The 17776-nt window shown below is 40.9% G+C and overlaps 1 protein-coding gene across 1 annotated transcript in view; it reads left to right on the top strand.

Moving 5' to 3' along the window:
* The first annotated feature begins 1029 nt into the window (after positions 1–1029).
* Positions 1030–17776, top strand: part of FRK (fyn related Src family tyrosine kinase) — a 98711-nt gene continuing 81964 nt past the window's right edge. Inside the window, exon 1 of the mRNA XM_060238351.1 lies at positions 1030–1533. Coding sequence (XP_060094334.1) covers positions 1118–1533 — 416 coding nt within the window. The 5' untranslated portion in view covers positions 1030–1117. The remainder of the gene's footprint in view (positions 1534–17776) is intronic.

Below are 17776 nucleotides of genomic sequence, written 5' to 3'. Positions count from 1 at the left end.
GACTTAAATTTTAAAGCATTTTAAAAGGGTTTTTTTTAAAGGTACATATGTGTTAGTAATAGTGTACCTTAATTTCAGGTGGGTTAGTTGTGTTGATCTGTAGTAGAACAACAAGCTTTGAGTCCAGTAGCACCTTAAAGGCCAAGAATATCTTTGACATATAAGCTTTTGAGAGTCAAAGTTCTCTTAGTCGGGTATTTGACAAAGTATGTATTAATAGATATTGGTGAAGTCACTACCTGGTGAGTGCTCATAATAACTTACTCGGCTCTATTCATGCGGCATTCTAAGCTGCAGTGGATAATTTGCTAGGTAGCATAGGAGGGAAAATCACATTTTGTCTATGACAAAATAGTGGGGCTTATTGCTGGGAAAATGAAATTTTGTCACAACAGCTGGGGGGGGCATTTGCAGTGTAGTGCTATGCAGAGTTAATTAAACTCTTTGATGGATTAACTTTGTTTAGGATTCTACAGCTGGATTGGTTGCTACTTGTCAGTAATAACTGCACATTTGTTGTGCAATATAATGATCTGGAAAGTTATACTGGTGAGAGAAAGGAAATATACATCTGAGAACGGGGGCAGGGAACAAACAGAAAGCAAATAAAAATACTTTGTCCACATATCAGAATATTAAAATAGCAAAGCAGTCAGGCTGGTTATTCATTGCCAGCATCCAGAAAGTGTGCAGAGCTTTACAGCTTTAGAAACACATTGGAAGAGAATAAAAAGAGTGGGAGGAGCAAAGGTAGGAGGATTATGATGGAAGGTTTGTGTAGCTTTTCTATTTACCTTTTCTGCTCTTTTTAGATCCCCTCCCACCATTCTGTCTAATCAGAAGAGGAAGTGAAAAATTCCCTTGACATGAACAATTGCAGTTCAGGACTCAGGTTTCACTTCTGAATGTGGATCTGGAAAGGAAGAAAACTTTCAGTGAAGATTTGGGAGAAAGGCAGAGGAGAAACTCCAAGAGTACAGGTGTTGTGTGCAAAATATATGGAAAGATTTTTAGAATGCTGATTAAAGAAGAATTTAAGATGTACTTCAAAACAGTTGTAAATGCCTAGTTTATAAGGAAAACGAGAAGGCAAACAAGCCTCAAAAAAGGGAGCAGCATGGGGAACTGTTGTCAGAAGCATTGTGTTTGTCTGGAGCGCTATGTATCTTGGCTGGTCCATGTCTGCAATTGCTGTTCGGGTGATAAATACATGCCTGATACAACCAATCCAGTAGGGTTGCCTTCAGGCAACCAGCCTGAAGGGGATGTATGGGTCAATGTGACAGTCTTACCTCCCCTTCCCCCATCAGAACAGAATGGTAATTTTGTGGCCCTGTTTGATTACCAAGCCCGTACAGAGGATGATCTGAGCTTTCAAGCTGGAGACAAGCTTGAAGTTCTGGATATGTCACATGAAGGATGGTGGTTTGCAAAGCTGCTCTTGGAGAATGGGTTTGCCAGGCCTGGACAGAAACTTCAAGGCTATATTCCTGCCAATTATGTTGCAGCAGAGCAAAGTATTGAAGCTCAACCGTAAGTACAGTAAATTCCTACTGTGATACGTATGTACCTGCAGAACATCTGTGTGGGCAAATCTAAGCGGAAAACTACATTTTGGGGATTGCAGAACATGCAGATAATCAGTAAATGTAATGGTAGGTGCTATTCTAAACATAACACACAAATATACATATTCAGAATGTATTATTTTACTTTCAAGTGGCAGCTCAAACTATGGTGCCATCCCAAGACTGAACTTCTACTAGCCTAGTACATCAATGTGATTTTTTTAGTGAGCAACATTAAGATCATGGTAAGAGAGGAAATGATAAACAATTTTTTAATGAATAAATATGCCAAAGGTCAAATGAGTTGGGTGTGCTTGAAACATTCCTTTGCTCATTCCTCCAGGTCCACTCCTACTCAATTAACTGCAGTGTGTGTGTGGGGGGGGGGAGTGTCTTTCTAGGTCTAATTAGTAGGCAATGTGATTGAGGAGGACAAGCATAGGCTTCTTTGTGCAAATTCAAGAAGTTAGATTTCCACATAATCTAGGTAGGTCATAGTGGAAATAGGTAAAAACTGTGGTTGATATATTTCAGGTGATTGAAGTGGAGGATTATCATCTTAGATATTTACATAATTAGAAAACCACAAATGTACTGTTGTATATTATGACATTGAAGACTGGTAAGATTTAATTATAACTTTATTGTATCTTGTTTCTGTTACGCCACAGATGGTGTGTTGTTTATGTTTATACAATAAATAAATACTGTGCAGATTTCCTTTAGTATCGCCCGTGTTCACAGCAGAACTTGGGGATGTGTACTGAAAGGGTGGTCTTAGGGACATACATCTAGAAGCTGCAAGTGGATGGCTCACTGTGGCACAGGTCTGCTGTATCTCTCTTTCACTTCATCATTTTTACTGTGAAAGCAAACTGATCCCATATTATCCAATTCATAGCATGTGAATATCAATATCCTTATTCTGTTAGAAGTGACCTTCAGAGGTGTAATAGAATACATTACTTAAAACTTAATACATTCAGTATTTAACCTTAGTTCTGGACTTTAAAGGTTTAAATGGTATTTGGCACGTGTTGCTTGATTTTCCTTCTGGTTTAAATCTGGTTGGTCTTGCATACAGTATAAGCATTCCCCCTTTTTACAGGAAACAATGGAAACTTGGGAGAAAGCTAAAATATATGGAGTGCTTACATTTCTATCAAAACCAACATTTGTTTACGGATTTTAAAAATGACATGCATTATTTAATTTAATTTTTAGATTTATATCCTGTCCTAGCCTGTAAGCAGGCTCAGGACGGCTTACAACAATAAAACAACAGCGTTAAAATAATATAATTAAAAAAGACATTAGAAAACAGGAGTAGCACAGTAAACAATCTTATAGACTTAGGTGGTAAATAGGGCTGCCAAGCCCGCAGTCCAGGTGGGGGTTCCCCCGCCCAGGAGGTTCCAAACCTGCTGGCCCAGTTTGGGAACCTCCCCCGACATCGCCGGCATGATGACGTCACCCAGAAGTGATGCCATCATACCAGCGACATCATGCCAGTGACATCATGCGGCAGCCACTCTATGCATTTTCGGGAAAACTCTGTGATTTTCCTGGATGCTCTAGTCATTTGGGAGGGGAAACCAACAGGTACCATAGAGTTTTCCCCTCCCAAATCACTAGAGCGTCTGGGAAAACCATAGAGTTTTCCTGGAAACACCTAGAGTGGCCGCTGCATGACATCGCCGGTGCGATGATGTCACTTCTGGGAGACATCATCACACACCGCATGCATTGCACACACAAGGAGAATCCCCCACTGAAGATTGCAAGGGATCTGGCAACCCTAGCAGTAAACAGCATGTGGCTGATGGCTAACAGCATAACAACACCATAATGGTAAAATGCTGGAGGAAGTTTAATCAGCATTTACAATTGTACTACTTGGCATATTTGTGGAATTTTGAAGTATAAATATCTTAATTTTTTATAAAGAAATTGCAATATTCCCAGTACTTGAAAAAGACTTGCAAACTACTGAACCCTATGCTATCGTAGCACATGTATCTTTAAATTTTGCCATCTAAGAGGTGGAAAAAATAAAACTGGAAGGTAGAAAACAAATTCTGTAGTAAACAAAATAACTGTTATTTAGACAGAATCTCTTAATAGTGTCACAATAGGTAGGATTGCCAGCATGTTTATTACATTAAACTTTATAACATTGAAAACACAGAACTCTTTAATACTATATTATCATTGAACGCATTATATCATTTTATTGTTGACAAAATTATTTATATTTTAACAAGAAGTTTTGAAAATACCACAATATGAGGTTTCCTTGCCAGTGTTCCCCAGATTTCTTCAGACTTTTCAATGTTGTACATTTGGAATAAGTGAAATGCTTTGCAAGATGAGATTTCCTTCACTCAAAAGGAGAAAAATTGTTTCATAGAAATATTTTTTTCTGCTGCTACCCCAAATTTCTCATATTTCCCATTGAAAAAAACCCATTGCTGTCAAATCTCTCATTGTATTTCCCAGCTGGAGGCTGGCAACCCTATCAGGTGTCTCAGTTGTTGTGGGGCCCTGCCTCAAGAGCTTTAAAGATTTGAAGGTTTTATATATGTGGATGATTCTGCAGTGTGTCCCCTATTGATTGATGTACTTCATATTCCTCTTTTCTCCCCAGTGAGGATCCAAAGTTATTTATACTGTTCTCCTCTTCTCCATTTTAGCCTTACCATACTCTCTGCTGTGCTTTTTCTACAAAAAGCCCTGTGCAAAAAAAGGTGACACCAGGGTGTGTGGCCTAATATGCAAATGAGTTTATGCTGGGCTTTTTATACTAAAAAAGCCCTGCACAAGCCATCTGTTATTTTCAGGTGCAGTCCAAACACTCTATACAGGGTTGTCATATAATCCCTTTTAGCACTTGAACAGGGCCTGGGAGTAAACTGGCACTGGTCAATGTACACATCTGGTCTTTTCCAAAAAATCCTTAAACCCTCCTTTATAAAATGTGAGGAATCATGTCTTTTCAATGCTGCATTCATGAATTGTGGTTGACAAGAGAATGATTTAAAACACGCGCACACAGAGAAAGAACTGCTTAAAAATACAAGTATTTAGCAAAAGATTTGAATTTAAAAAGCAAATAACTATTTATAAAAGTATTTAGAAATACAGAATATATATTCAGGGACACCAAAAGAGAAATATTTAATAATAATAAGGTATAGATGAATGCAAGGACACCCCTGAAGGCCTTAATAGAGAGAAGAACATGGATTGGGACCCCTGCTTCCCATTAAAATTGTGGATGTCACTTGATTCCTTTAGCCTACCACAAATTCAGATGTCTTAGGAGCATCTTAGGAGCAGGAGATGAAGAGATTCCTTGGAGCCAAATTTAATCCTTAACAGGTCATTTCTATAAAACCCTCACAGCCTCATTGTGGGGAATCCACTTTGTTTTAAATTCTAAACTGTCTCCCCAGTTACCAGGTGTCCGTAAGGTAGCAAGTGTATAGGAGTGGGTTCATTGCCATGAGATAAATTTTTGGAGAGCACAAAATTTTGTGGAGAGCAAACAGAAAACAGAAATCACTGAGTCAGGATTTGTATATTAACAATGCAGAAGATTTATTTATTTATTTACAGGTTAGTTTTCAAAGAAAAGATAAGTAGCATAGATCTCCAAGCAGACAAAGGAGAAACCTGGCAGAGGTTCCTAAATTTAAACTAGCTATGACTTCAGAAAGTAGTTTGTAATTGTCCCAATGCTTTCAAGCCTATAGACTTTTACTAACTAGTCACTAGGTTGGATCTTCTCTCACACACAAGATTCCACCCACACCAGCCTGCCCTCTCCCAAGAAGAGTCAGACTAAATGGTACAAAGTCTGCTCATTACCAGAGAAAGGCCTAACAATTGTAGGGTTGCTAGCTCCAGGTTGGGAAATACTTGGAGATTTGGGGAGTGGGGGCTGGAGAGGGTGGATAGGGTTGCCAAGTCCAATTCAAGAAATATCTGGGGGCTTTGGGGGTGGAGCCAGGAGACTTTGGGGTGGAGCCAAGAGATGCTGGGGCAGAGCCAGGAGCAAGGGTGTGACAAGCATAATTGAACTCCAAAGAAGTTCTGGCCATCACATTTAGAGGGCCAGCACACCTTTTTAAATGCCTTCCTTCCATAGGAAATAATGAAGGATAGGAGCATCTTCTTTTGGGGCTCATAGAATTGGATCCCCTGCTCCAATCATTTTGAAACTTGGCGGGTATTTTGGGGAAGAAGAAGAAGATATTGGATTTATATCCCACCCTCCACTCCGAAGAGTCTCAGAGCGGCTCACAATCTCCTTTACCTTCCTCCCCCACAACAGACACCCTGTGAGGTGGGTGGGGCTGGAGAGGGCTCTCACAGCAGCTGCCCTTTCAAGGACAACCTCTGCCAGAGCTATGACTGACCCAAGGCCATGCTAGCAGGTGCAAGTGGAGGAGTGGGGAATCAAACCTGGTTCTCCCAGATAAGAGTCCACACACTTAACCACTACACCAAACTGGCTCTCTGGGAGAGGCACTAGATGCTATACTGAAAATATGGTGCCTCTACCTCAAAAAACAGACCCCCCAGAGTCCCCGATACCTCCAGATCATTTCCCCATTATGCCCTATAAGAATCGCTCTCCACATAGGGAATAATGAAGTGCCCAGCAGACATTTCCCTCCCCCGTTTCTGGCAACTCTGAAGTGAGGGATTGGCATCTCTACTCACAAGTTGCTGCCAAATTCTTCAAAGTAACACAGACACACCATCCCAAGAGAAAGCCTTCCAATTGAAGACTGAAACCTCCGGAGGTGGAAAGTCACATGGTGGCTGTGGGGGCGGGGCTTCTCCCCGCCGGCCAGCTGACTGGGGGCAGGAAGGAGCCTGGGAAAGTAGGAGAACCCCCGCTTGGACCTGGGGATTGGCAAGCCTAAGGGTGGGATTTGGGAAGGGGGATGGACCTCTGCAGGGTATAATGCCATAGAGTCCACCCTCCAAAACAGCAGTTTTCTCCAGGGGGATGGATCTCTGTCATCTGGAGATCAATTGTAATAGCAGGAGATCTCCAGGTCTCACCCAGAGTCTGGCAATCCTAATTTCTCTCTCAGAGGTAGAGCTAAACCACTCTGCCACATCACCGAGCAGAGCTACCCTTCTTTCTGTCTGCTCTTTCCACTGAGCCAGACCCTGAGTTCATTGTGAGGCAGAGTTCAACTCCCTCTGCACTCACCTTGAGGCAGACCTCAATTAAACTCCTGCTGTGCTTTCCTTCAATATTGCATCTCTCCTCTGAAAGGTGATTGGATGCTGGAGCAGCACTCCCATAGCTGCAAGTGAGTGTCTGTTCTTCCGTTTAGTGACAGGACAGCTTCCTGTCCATTACACCATACTTGTGATTTCCTTTCTTTAACTTAAAAGATCTGAAATTAGTATCCTAAAATATGAGAGTTCACTTCTGGGCTGGAACACACTTAGTAAATAGCATAATTTAAGCTACTAGGAAAGATGACTGAATTGGTTCCTTGTTGATTCTTTACATAAGAAACAATCTATATATAATATTTATAGTTTATATAAGGGAGGAGCAAGAAGGCTACACTCCTTCCCTGTGGGACTTTTTAAAAAGAGCATGGTCTCTAAATTACCTTTTTGCTTGTAAGGGAAAAAGCTAGGAATAGTGGTGTTCCTTCCCCCATTGTAGGGGAAAGCAGCTCAGAGAGGGGAATTGATTAGAGAAATGACCTGCAGGGAATGAGATAAGCACCCTTTCGCTTGCAAGAAATTTCAGTCCTGATCCTAAACAAAAAAATCAGGAAAACTATCACACAACTGAACATTCCTTACAGCTTGCTCCAATGATGCTGAACAAAAGCTGATTTTTCCGCAAGCCTACGTGGTGCATACCAATTTATGAAAGTCCAGAGGACACCCTCAAGTGTGTATGCACTCAGTGTTTTTCCCTTCAGGTACAGTGCTCAAAAGGTTCCAACTAAAATTTCAGATTTATAATGAAAAAGTCTAGAGGGAACATGTGTCTGAACTCTGTTATTTGCTTTCTCCCCTAATGTCTAGAATTGTATTACTTTCTACCTCATAAATATAGAGCTTTAATTCATAAATAATTTATGCTCCATTTGTTAGTTTCTTTTAAGTATTTGAAGATGCTTAATGCTGCATGTGAGGGAAAAAAGTCTTAACTCAAAGAGTACGTGTATATTCTTAAAAAAAAATGGGCTCATTCTTCTATGCCTTGTTTTGAATTTTAGTCTGCACTGCAAACAGGAACCATGGAAACCAACAAATCACCTGTCCTGGCTTTATTAGAGCCAGTTGTTTTACCTGAACACAAAAATGACCCTCTGCCAATGTATTACAGACAACAAATGCTGACCAGCTGTAGTATTAATGTTAATGTCCTAAACAGCTAACAAATGGTGGCTGTAGCTTAAAAGAGCAACCTTCATCCTTTATTTCCTAGAAGAGGGGGGAAACAGTATCATTTATGTTTTCTTTCTCTATGATTTAATAAAGGCCTTCACAATTTCAAAGAAATATTTATTAAAATGCCAGTTAAAGTCAAGTTAATTTTTAAAAATAGATTGCATCTGTATAGCCTACAATTCAAAGGCACAGGCAGGTGTTTGGAAGGAGAGGTATTTACGTGTTTCCCTTTTCCTATATTCCTCTCCTCCATTTTGGTCTCCTATTTTAAATTACAGCCACTACAGGACAAACATCAGGGAAAATAATAATAGAATTATATCTAACACTAGTAATAAGGCCCATTGTAGACAGAATGGGTGCTAGAAATTTGAGTGTCATGGGTGAGTGTCATGGCATTGGGGTGGTAAGGAAGGAAGGGAAAGACAGAGGGAAGCAAGGTATGTCAAGAAGGCAGCTGCTGGGAAGGGAAATGGAGGAAGTGGGGAAATGAGGGTTAGGTTATCAGAGAAGGGGGTAGACTGAGAAAGAAGGTATGGGGGTAAAAGAGATGGGGGTAGATTGCTTTCCATCTCCTCACCCCTCTCTGCAGCTTCTACCTAGGAAAAGTACAGTTTCTCCACAGTGGGGACCAAATCAGCTTACATCTTTCTCCTCACCCCATTTTGATCTGCACAACAAACCTGTGAGGCAAGTTAGGCTGAAAGTCTGTGACCGGTCCAAAATCACCCAGTCAGCTTCCATAGCAAGAAGCTGAGTCTGGCAGACCCTGCTCTGAAGTGCCAACTTCACACTGGCTGTCATAGGGGGGTGATCCCGGCAGGGTATAATGATTCAGAATGTACCATTATATCCAGGGGAATCAATATCTGCCTATCTGGAGAGTAGTTGTATTTCTGAGCGATCTCCAGTCCTCACCTGGAGATTGGCAACAATGGTTCCCTGGGAGGAACTATCTCATTTGGAGGGTGGTGTCTATGGCATTGTACCTGTCTAAATCCCCACTCCTCCTCAATCCCACTCTCTCCAGGCTTTGCCCCTTAAATCTCCAGGAATTTCCCAGGCTGAAGTTGGCAATCCCCTCTCCTTCCCAGCCAACCATCCACCTACCATTATCTGCCCCTCTGACTTCAGTTTTCATCTCCTCCCCCTCCCTGCAGCCTCTACCTAGGAAAAGGAAGTCTTTCTCCGCAGTCAAGATCAAAGCAGCTTATGTCATTTTCCTCTCCCCCTTTTGACCTTGACAATAACCCTGTGAGGTAGGTTAAGGTGAAAGTATGTGGGTGGTCAGAGAACACCCAGTCAGCTTCCATAGTAGAAACCAAGGTCTGGCAGATCCAGCTCTGAGACACTGACTGCCACATCACAGTGGCTGTCATAGGGGGGCTGCCACTGAACAGGAGCAAGCAGCCAAGCCTAGTTAAGTCATGCCAGTCAAGTGGCATCAAGTCATCCAGAGGGTACTGCCAGGCTTAGGATAGGAAACCTCCAGGTGAAAGCTGAAGATCCCTTGGTATCACAATGGAACTCCAAATAACAATCCTCTTTCCTCTTGGAGAAAATAACTGCTTTGGAGGGTGGACTCTAGGGCATTATATTCAGCTGGGGCCTCTCCCCTTCCCAAACTCTGGTTTCAGTAGACTCTTATCAGGACTGGCCCCAACAAATTGTCCTTCAGATGGCAAAATAGGACTAGAAAGGGCCTTTTCCTCCCACATTTCACCAACAGAACCAAGCTTGGTTGTAGAGTTGCCAGGTCCAACTTAGAAAATACCTGGGGACCTTGGGGGTGGAGCCAGGAGACTCTCCCATTCACCCCAAAAATAAATAAGAATATAGTAGTGCGGTGCCCCAAATACAGTCTTCATTTCCTCATTCCCCAGCAGCTGGCTACACTTCCACTAAATGAAAGGGAACACACGCACACAGTCTCACAAGGCAGCCAACATAAACACAATTTGCAAGCAGACACTTTTGTGATCTCAGTGGAGGAAATGAAGCTGATGAATGCAACCATCTGCTGGCTTTCAACCAACTTCTTCAGACTAACAGGAAAACAAAAGCAGAGCAACCTAGGGGGTGGATATTTCCTCCAAACAGAGGGACTCTGTTTGCTTCTCTTCCTTTTACACACTCACCAGGAAGACCCAAGTGGCTCTACCTACTCATCCTGCCCATTCAGCTTTCCTCTTGGTCTCTTATCCAAGTATTATCCAGAGGATTTAAAGACACACACACTGTCCAAAACAGAGATTGGATTTATACCTTGCCCTTTACTACCCAAAGGAGTCTCAGAGCAGCTTACAATCTTCTTTCACAACAGACACCCTGTGAGGTAGGTGGAGCTGAGAGGGCTCTCAGAACTGCTCTTGAGCAGAACAGTTCTATGGGAACTTGTGACTGACTTAAGGTCACATCAGCAGGTGCATGTGTCAAGTCTGATGTTCAATAACGAGACCTTCTTGATAAAAAGTTTCTAGTTTATTGTAACATATTGTTAGACTGTAGAAGACGATTGAGAGACTGGCAAGCATACACAAAGAGCAAACATTTAAGGTATACATCAAAGGAATTCCTTAGGGGGGCACTCTATGCAGGGCACATTCACACATTATTGTTACTTTATCGTTCTCAAGCTTTGGCTGGCCTTGGGCGCTTCCTTAGCGCCGGCTATCTCTGAGAAGGCACCACAATCTTGTTCCCATATTCCCATTTCTAAGCATTGCTACATAACAAAGGAAGGGAGGTGGGGGAAGGAGAGTTTAAGCTAGCAGCATCTGAATACAGAGTGGTTTTTACCCAGGATCCTTTTCCTGAACCAGAGTTTGTGACTAAACTACCTAGACATTGCAGCAGACTTAACAGCATGTGGAGGAGTGGGGAATCAAACCTGGTTCTCCCAGATAAGAGTCCACACACTTAACCACTACACCAATAGGCAATCTGCAGGCTTCTGCTAAGCCTGCCAAGCTATAAAGGCACATGGTGGCTGTTGGGGTGGGGTGGGGTGGGGAGGAGCCTGCAAAACCTGCTGGGTTTTGCTTGCTGGGTCCTGGGGACTGGCAACCCTACTTGGTTGGCTAGCAACAAGTACTGAAGGGAAAGTGAAGGCAGCTTCCTCAGTGGCCTTATCTTAAACACAGACTCCATATTCTCTATTTCTTCATAGGAAAAGTGTTCTAACCCTTTAATCAATATAGCTGCCCTTTTCTGCACTTTTCCCAAGGCTATAATATCTTTTTTGAGGAGTGGTTACCAGAATTGTACACATTATTCCAAATGCTACACCATTGATTTATACAGGGACGTTATGATACTGGCTGATTTGTTTTCAATTCCCTTCCTAATAATCCCTGGCATAGCGTTGGCCTTTTTTATTGCAGTGGCACACTGTCTTGAAATTTTCAGTGAGTTATCTGTCATGACTCCAAGATTTTGCTCTTGGTCAGTCTCTGCCAGTTTGGACCCCATCAATGTGTATTTATAGTTAGGATTTTTGGCCTCAATTTGCATTACTTTATAGTTAGGATTTTTGGTCAATATATTTTATTGTGGCAGTATCTATCTTGCCTTTATTTCATGATAGAATTTGGCAGTTGACATAGTACTTCCAAGAGATCTTCCTTCCAGGTACTAACCAGAACTACACAAACCTTCCAGTCTTCTGGGACCAACACAGAAAGCTCATAACGTATCAGATCATAATCTTTCAAAACTATGAGATCAAAATTTAATTAAAGAAATTAGCAAATGTAGAAATGTTTGGATGTGGATTATGACTATTTATAAAATTTCAAATACAAGAATAGTAGCTGCTGATTGGATTACAAATATTTTGTTTATGTTAACAAAGAGAGCCAGTTTGCTGTAATGGTTAAGTATGTGGACTCGTATCTGGGACAAGCAGGTCTGACTCCCAACTCCTCCACTTGCAGCTGCTGGAATGGCCTTGGGTCAGCCATAGCTCTCATGGAAGTTGTCCTTGAAAGGACAGTTTCTGTGAGAGCTCTCTCAGCCCCACCTACCTCACAGGGTGTCTGTTGTGGGGGAAGAAGATAAAGGAGATTGTAAATCACTCTGAGACTCTGATTCAGAGAGAAGGGCGGGGTATAAATCTGTGGTCTTATTCTTCTAAAGGAAATAGGCAAAGAAGACAGTTCCATAATTTTTTCATTGTTTTGGATCTTTAGCTACACAATAGAAATGCTGTGTAAATAAATGATAAATCAAAGGGACAATGCAGAAAATTAGTTTATATGCAGATGACATGTTAGATCGTATGCTATCTGAATCTATCTTGCAGGTCTCAAATTTAATAATGACAAAACTGGAAGCAACAGCTACAAAGGTACACAATGACAGAAAAAATAGAACAAGGCCCGTGATACCTGTTGTGTATTTAAAAAAAACTAGAGCTGTTAGATGTTAATGTGATTCTAGGCATAACTCTATCAAAGAATGAAAGTAAATGAAAAGGAGTAATTATGGGAAGTTATTTAAGAACTTGAGTTCTCAAAACACTTCATTCTCCAATTCCCCAGCCATGTGAGTTTCACATCCCTTTCAGTTCTTAGCATAAATTTTTTAGAAGCAGTAACACACAGCATAATAATTTTCACTGTCAGCTATTTCTAAGTTTTATGCTGTCAATAAAAATATTAGAGGATCAAGTGGTATATGTGTTGTGATCAGGCCTCATTTTGGACAGGAGCTCACAGGAATGGAGCTCTGGTACCTTTAAATTTGATTGTGCTCTTTCTTTCTTACATCTCTCTCCCCCCCATCCCGCCACCCAATACTTCCTTCTGGGCTCCATTGTTCAAATCTCCTGTGAGAATTTTGCTGAACTAGAAGATTTCTAATACTTTCCCCCACAAAAAATGGGAAAATAACCAAAACGTATAAAGTAGACTGATGGAAACCTTCATCATGCCACTGTGGCCACCTAGGAGAAAGTAATTTAGATGGTATGATGGGAGTAAGGTTTTATTATGATAAGACTGTGAGGGGCCTGGAAATCTCCCACATTTACAAGATAATGCATGGGATGGAGAAAGTAGAGAAAGAAGTACTTTTCTCCCTTTCTCACAATACAAGAACTCGTGGGCATTCGATGAAATTGCTGAGCAGACAGGTTAAAACGGATAAAAGGAAGTACTTTTTCACCCAAAGGGTGATTAACATGTGGAATTCACTGCCACAGGAGGTGGTGGCGTCCACAAGCATAGCCACCTTCAAGAAGGGGTTAGATAATAATATGGAGCAGAGGTCCATCAGTGGCTATTAGCCACAGTGTGTGTGTGTGTGTATATATATATATATATATATATATATATATATATATATATATATATAGCCGCTGTGTGACACAGAATGTTGGACTGGATGGGCCATTGGCCTGATCTAACATGGCTTCTCTTATGTTCTTATGTTCTTATTATAATTCAAGACTCATTTTAAGGGAGATGCTGAGCTGCTATTATGTATGATGTCAGAGGTGTCTGGCATATGCAAATGAACAATGCAAATGAGTTGTGCTAATGAGTTCCAGCACCTCTTATGCTACAAAATGACCCCTGCTTGTGATAATTGTTTTGAGATAGGGTTGCCAGCCTCCAGGAGGGGCCTGGAAATCTCCCACATTTACAACTGATTTCCAGCTGGCAGAGATCAGCTTTCCTGGAGAAAATGGGTGCTTTGAAGGGTGGACTCTATGGCATTGTACCATGCTGAAGCCCCTCCCCAGACCCCACCCTTACCCAGATCCACTCCAAAGTCTCCAGATATTTTCCAACACAGATCTGGCAACCCTATTTGATTACTATGTTGTTACACTGAATGTCTTTGTATGTGGACAAGTAGGCTTGCCAATCCCCAGGTCCCAGCGAGGGTTCTCCCACTTTCTCAGGCTCTTTCCTGCTCTTAGTCAGCTGCCCGGTGGAGGAAAGGCGTGTCTGTGTCTTTAAGGCTGAATGAGGGTGGGGGGAGCAGGCAGAACAACATGGTATTTGTGTGCCTTTATGGCTAGCTATAAATATAATCTTCTTTCTTAAATGGGAAAACAAATCAGAAGCATATGCAAATATAATTTGTTCAACCTTGTGAATGGGGATTTTTTAAACACCATTATCAGCAGATTTCCTCTTGGGAACCTGAAAGCTCCATCATAAGTGAAATCACACAAGTGGGAATTTTTTGATAAATTGCCAAACACTCTGAACAGAGAAGTTATATAACTGCAAATAGGACATTAAGACTGTGATTTATTGACAAAGGAGGGCAAGCACATAAATTCAGATTAATGTAGTGGAATATGGTTCTACTCATGAGAAGAAACTCCATCTTTACAGACTTCTCTGTGTGCTCGCAACAGGTCATGTGAGCACTTCCAGAAGGTGCTGTTGCAAATAACATATAAAAAATACTAGTACAGGAATGCTTACCTCAAATGACACTGGAGATCACTTTGTCTTTTTATTAACTTGAGTGAGCTGTTCAGCCCACTATTTAAGAACCTCCTTGCAAACCTTGTTCTTTGTGCCCCCTGCTGCAGAGGTAAGGTGGTGGTACTCAGAAGCAGGGTGGACCACATCTGTGGAATGCTCTTTTCCTGGAGTTCCACCTGGTGATGCCTACTTTCTTCTAGGAACCAGAATAAACCATTCTTGTTTACCCAGGGAAGTTGATTTTTCAAATTGTTTTACAGTCTGCTCTAGCCTGTTTTATGAGATTATTTTAAAGCTGCAAAACATGTTATTCTCCGGCTCTTTTGCAAGGCTGTGTAAATAGTTTGTTAATTTTTAACAAATCCTTATTGATATTTTTATCATGTTTTATTTGTGAGAAATTACATATTGTTAAATTATCAACAATTTCATGTTGAATTCTTGCAGAATCATGGTTGTATGCTGCCCAGATCCATTTATTTATTTGTAATTTTGTTAAATGCAACATTTCCATCTCTGTTTCAGTTGAAGTACAATTCTAAACAAAGTCAAACCTTTCTATGAACTGAGAAAGGTTAGGTTTGCAAAGTGTACTTTACTTTACTGGGATGGGGCTTGCATTCATACAATTAAATATATTGGAAACCTACTGATGTGACACCTTTCATCCTCAGGAAACTCACCCTATTCTCAAAAGGCTAATGCATTACAGGAGCAACTTCAACTGAGGGGTTATCCCCTAAGATTTCAAAACAAGTATTTTATTTTGCAAGGCCAAGAATATAGACAAACAAGACCATGTTGTTGAAGTCTAAGAGAAAGACAAAGGAAATTAGCAGAATGGTTAGTCTGTTCATATTTGACAGTCTTCATAGGCAGCTGTCTAAGAGTGCAATTTTTTAAAAATTCTAAAAGGTATTACATCAGGTTGTTTGTTAATTGCAATACTAAGAAAGGGAAGTTGTATGGTGTTGTAGAATGTCCCTGCAATTTACTGTAAGTGGGAATGACTACAAAGATGGCAAATCTATGAGCAGAAGAGTGTAAAAGAACTTGAAAAATGCAGGCTTTGCTAGTCAAGCATTTCATTAGTGTATGACATGCTGAAAAGAAGTGGCATTTTTGGTTTGTTGATAAGATTCAATCATCTGGTAAGGGTTTACAACTTTGCCAATAACTCAGGAGACAGGAACTTTTCTGGATTTTTACATTAAAAATAGCAGTACACATGGTCCTCAGTGATGATGTCGATTGGATGGCTATTATATAGGATATTAACTCAGAATATACGTATATATGTATAGCCACACTTTGCCATTATTAAGCATTTGGCTTATTAGATGGTGGCTGTACACTGTTACATTTCTGCATTTGGACTATATGTGTTGAAGGTAACAGATCAGTGGCTGAAGCCTTCAGGAATCCTTCACAGGTGATGCTAATTTAGGGTTGCCTATCCCCACTTGGGGGCAGGACATCCCCTGGTTTGGAGGCCTTCCCCCAGCTCCAGAGTTATCAGAAAGTGGGGTGGGGCGTTGAATGTCCGCTGGGCACTCCATTACACCCTATGGTCCCCATAGTGCATAATGGAGAATTAATCTGTGGGTATCTGGGGCTCTGGGGGGAGCTGTTTTTTTTTTTAAACAGCTATTTAAAAAAGATTGGGACGGGGCGGTCCAATTCTATGAGCCCCAAAAGAAGGTGCCCCTATCCTCCATTATTTCCAATGAAGGGAAGGCATTTAAAAGGAGTGCAGTCTTTAAATGTGATGGCCAGAACTCCCTTCAGAATTCAATCATACTTGTCACAACCTTGCCCTGGCTCCACCCCCAAAGTCTCCTGACTTCACCTCAAAGTCCTCAGATAAGTCTCCTGACTTCACCTCAGTCCTGGCAAACCTTTGTTAATTGAATACTTTGAGCTCTTTGATCTATAAAATCTCAGAAATCAGCCAGTGTTCCCTCTAATTCCCGCCCCACTGCTGATCAGAGCAGTTCACATCCTGAGCAGAATATAATTGCTGTAATTTAAAAATGGTCAATGGGCGGTGCAAGACCCTGTCCAGCTCCAGATTGCTACTGAGCGGGGCTTCCTGTGTTAATAAGCAGCCATTCAGACAGACAGCTTAGAGGGAACACTGGAGTTAGCTCTCCATAGGATCATCTAGCACTGAGATTCTTTAAGGACTATGCCTGACTAGCCTGAGTACATTTATTTTTGGATACAGGGTTGTTTGGATTAGTGGTACTTAGGATATGTTCATGCAATCTCGGTGCCTACAGGGCAACTATTAATTTTTCTGCTCTGTTTAACATAACTGAATTTCTTATTTAGTCACCAGCTTTGGTGTTGTATATAACTGCAAGAATATTACTATTGTTTTATCGCAGTAGCTAGAATTTATCTTTTTGCCAACATATTCCACTAATTCTTAACAGATAGCAGTTTAATGATCTTGCAAATATATTATGCAATAGTATATCTTGGTTGGTATAAAGTGTTTAACAAAATGTGCACATTTTCTTTTTTAAATTAAAATATTTCATAAGATTAAATAATCTTTAAACGTTCTTTTTCAATATCTGTAGGTCTTTCCAAACAAGACCTGTAGAGTTCTCAAAGGGGCTTACTCCAACTACATATTGTGTTTATTCCAAAGCATGGCATCCAGAGACTATTATTCACTACCACCTACAAAATCTTCTTTATTAGGGAAGCTATTTTGGATGCAAACTCAGTTAAGATGTAAAGCAAAAGGAAGATGGTGGGCAGGCAAGCAATGAGGACATGAAGAAAGAGGCAATGAGGACACCCAGAAAGAGGCAATGTCAATCATTACAAGGAGCAGAGGTTTCCATATTTCATCCCAGCTTTCCTGTTTCAAAGTTAAATCTTAAATGTCTCTAAAAAGAATTTTGTAGGGGTGTGGAAGCAGAACTGGAATGATGGGTCTCCTTTTTGGACTACAACCACTGAGTTAGACTGTTACCATCTTCCTTTTGCTTTATGTTTTAACAGAGTTTGCATCCAAAATAGCTTCTCTAATAAAGAAGATTTTGTAGGTGGTAGTGAATAATAGTCTCTGGATGCCATGCTTTGGAATATACAGATACCTCTTTTTGTAGTTACAATAATTATTCAGCTGTGTGAACTGATCAACGAGCATGATTCATACCTTGTAGATCAAATACAGGGTGTACAGAGAAGGTTAAATTATGCAGACCAGTAGAGCTGTTGCTAAAACTTGGAACTGCTGGTTCTCTGCTAATGAAAAATTGCTTTTGATTATGCGAAGTAAGCAATCAAAACAGATTGGCCTGT

The sequence above is a fragment of the Heteronotia binoei genome, chromosome 1 (genome assembly GCF_032191835.1).
Source record: "Heteronotia binoei isolate CCM8104 ecotype False Entrance Well chromosome 1, APGP_CSIRO_Hbin_v1, whole genome shotgun sequence".
Taxonomy (NCBI): domain Eukaryota; kingdom Metazoa; phylum Chordata; class Lepidosauria; order Squamata; family Gekkonidae; genus Heteronotia; species Heteronotia binoei.
The sequence above is the reverse complement of the archived record's forward strand: the minus strand, read 5'-3'. Positions and strand labels throughout refer to the sequence as shown.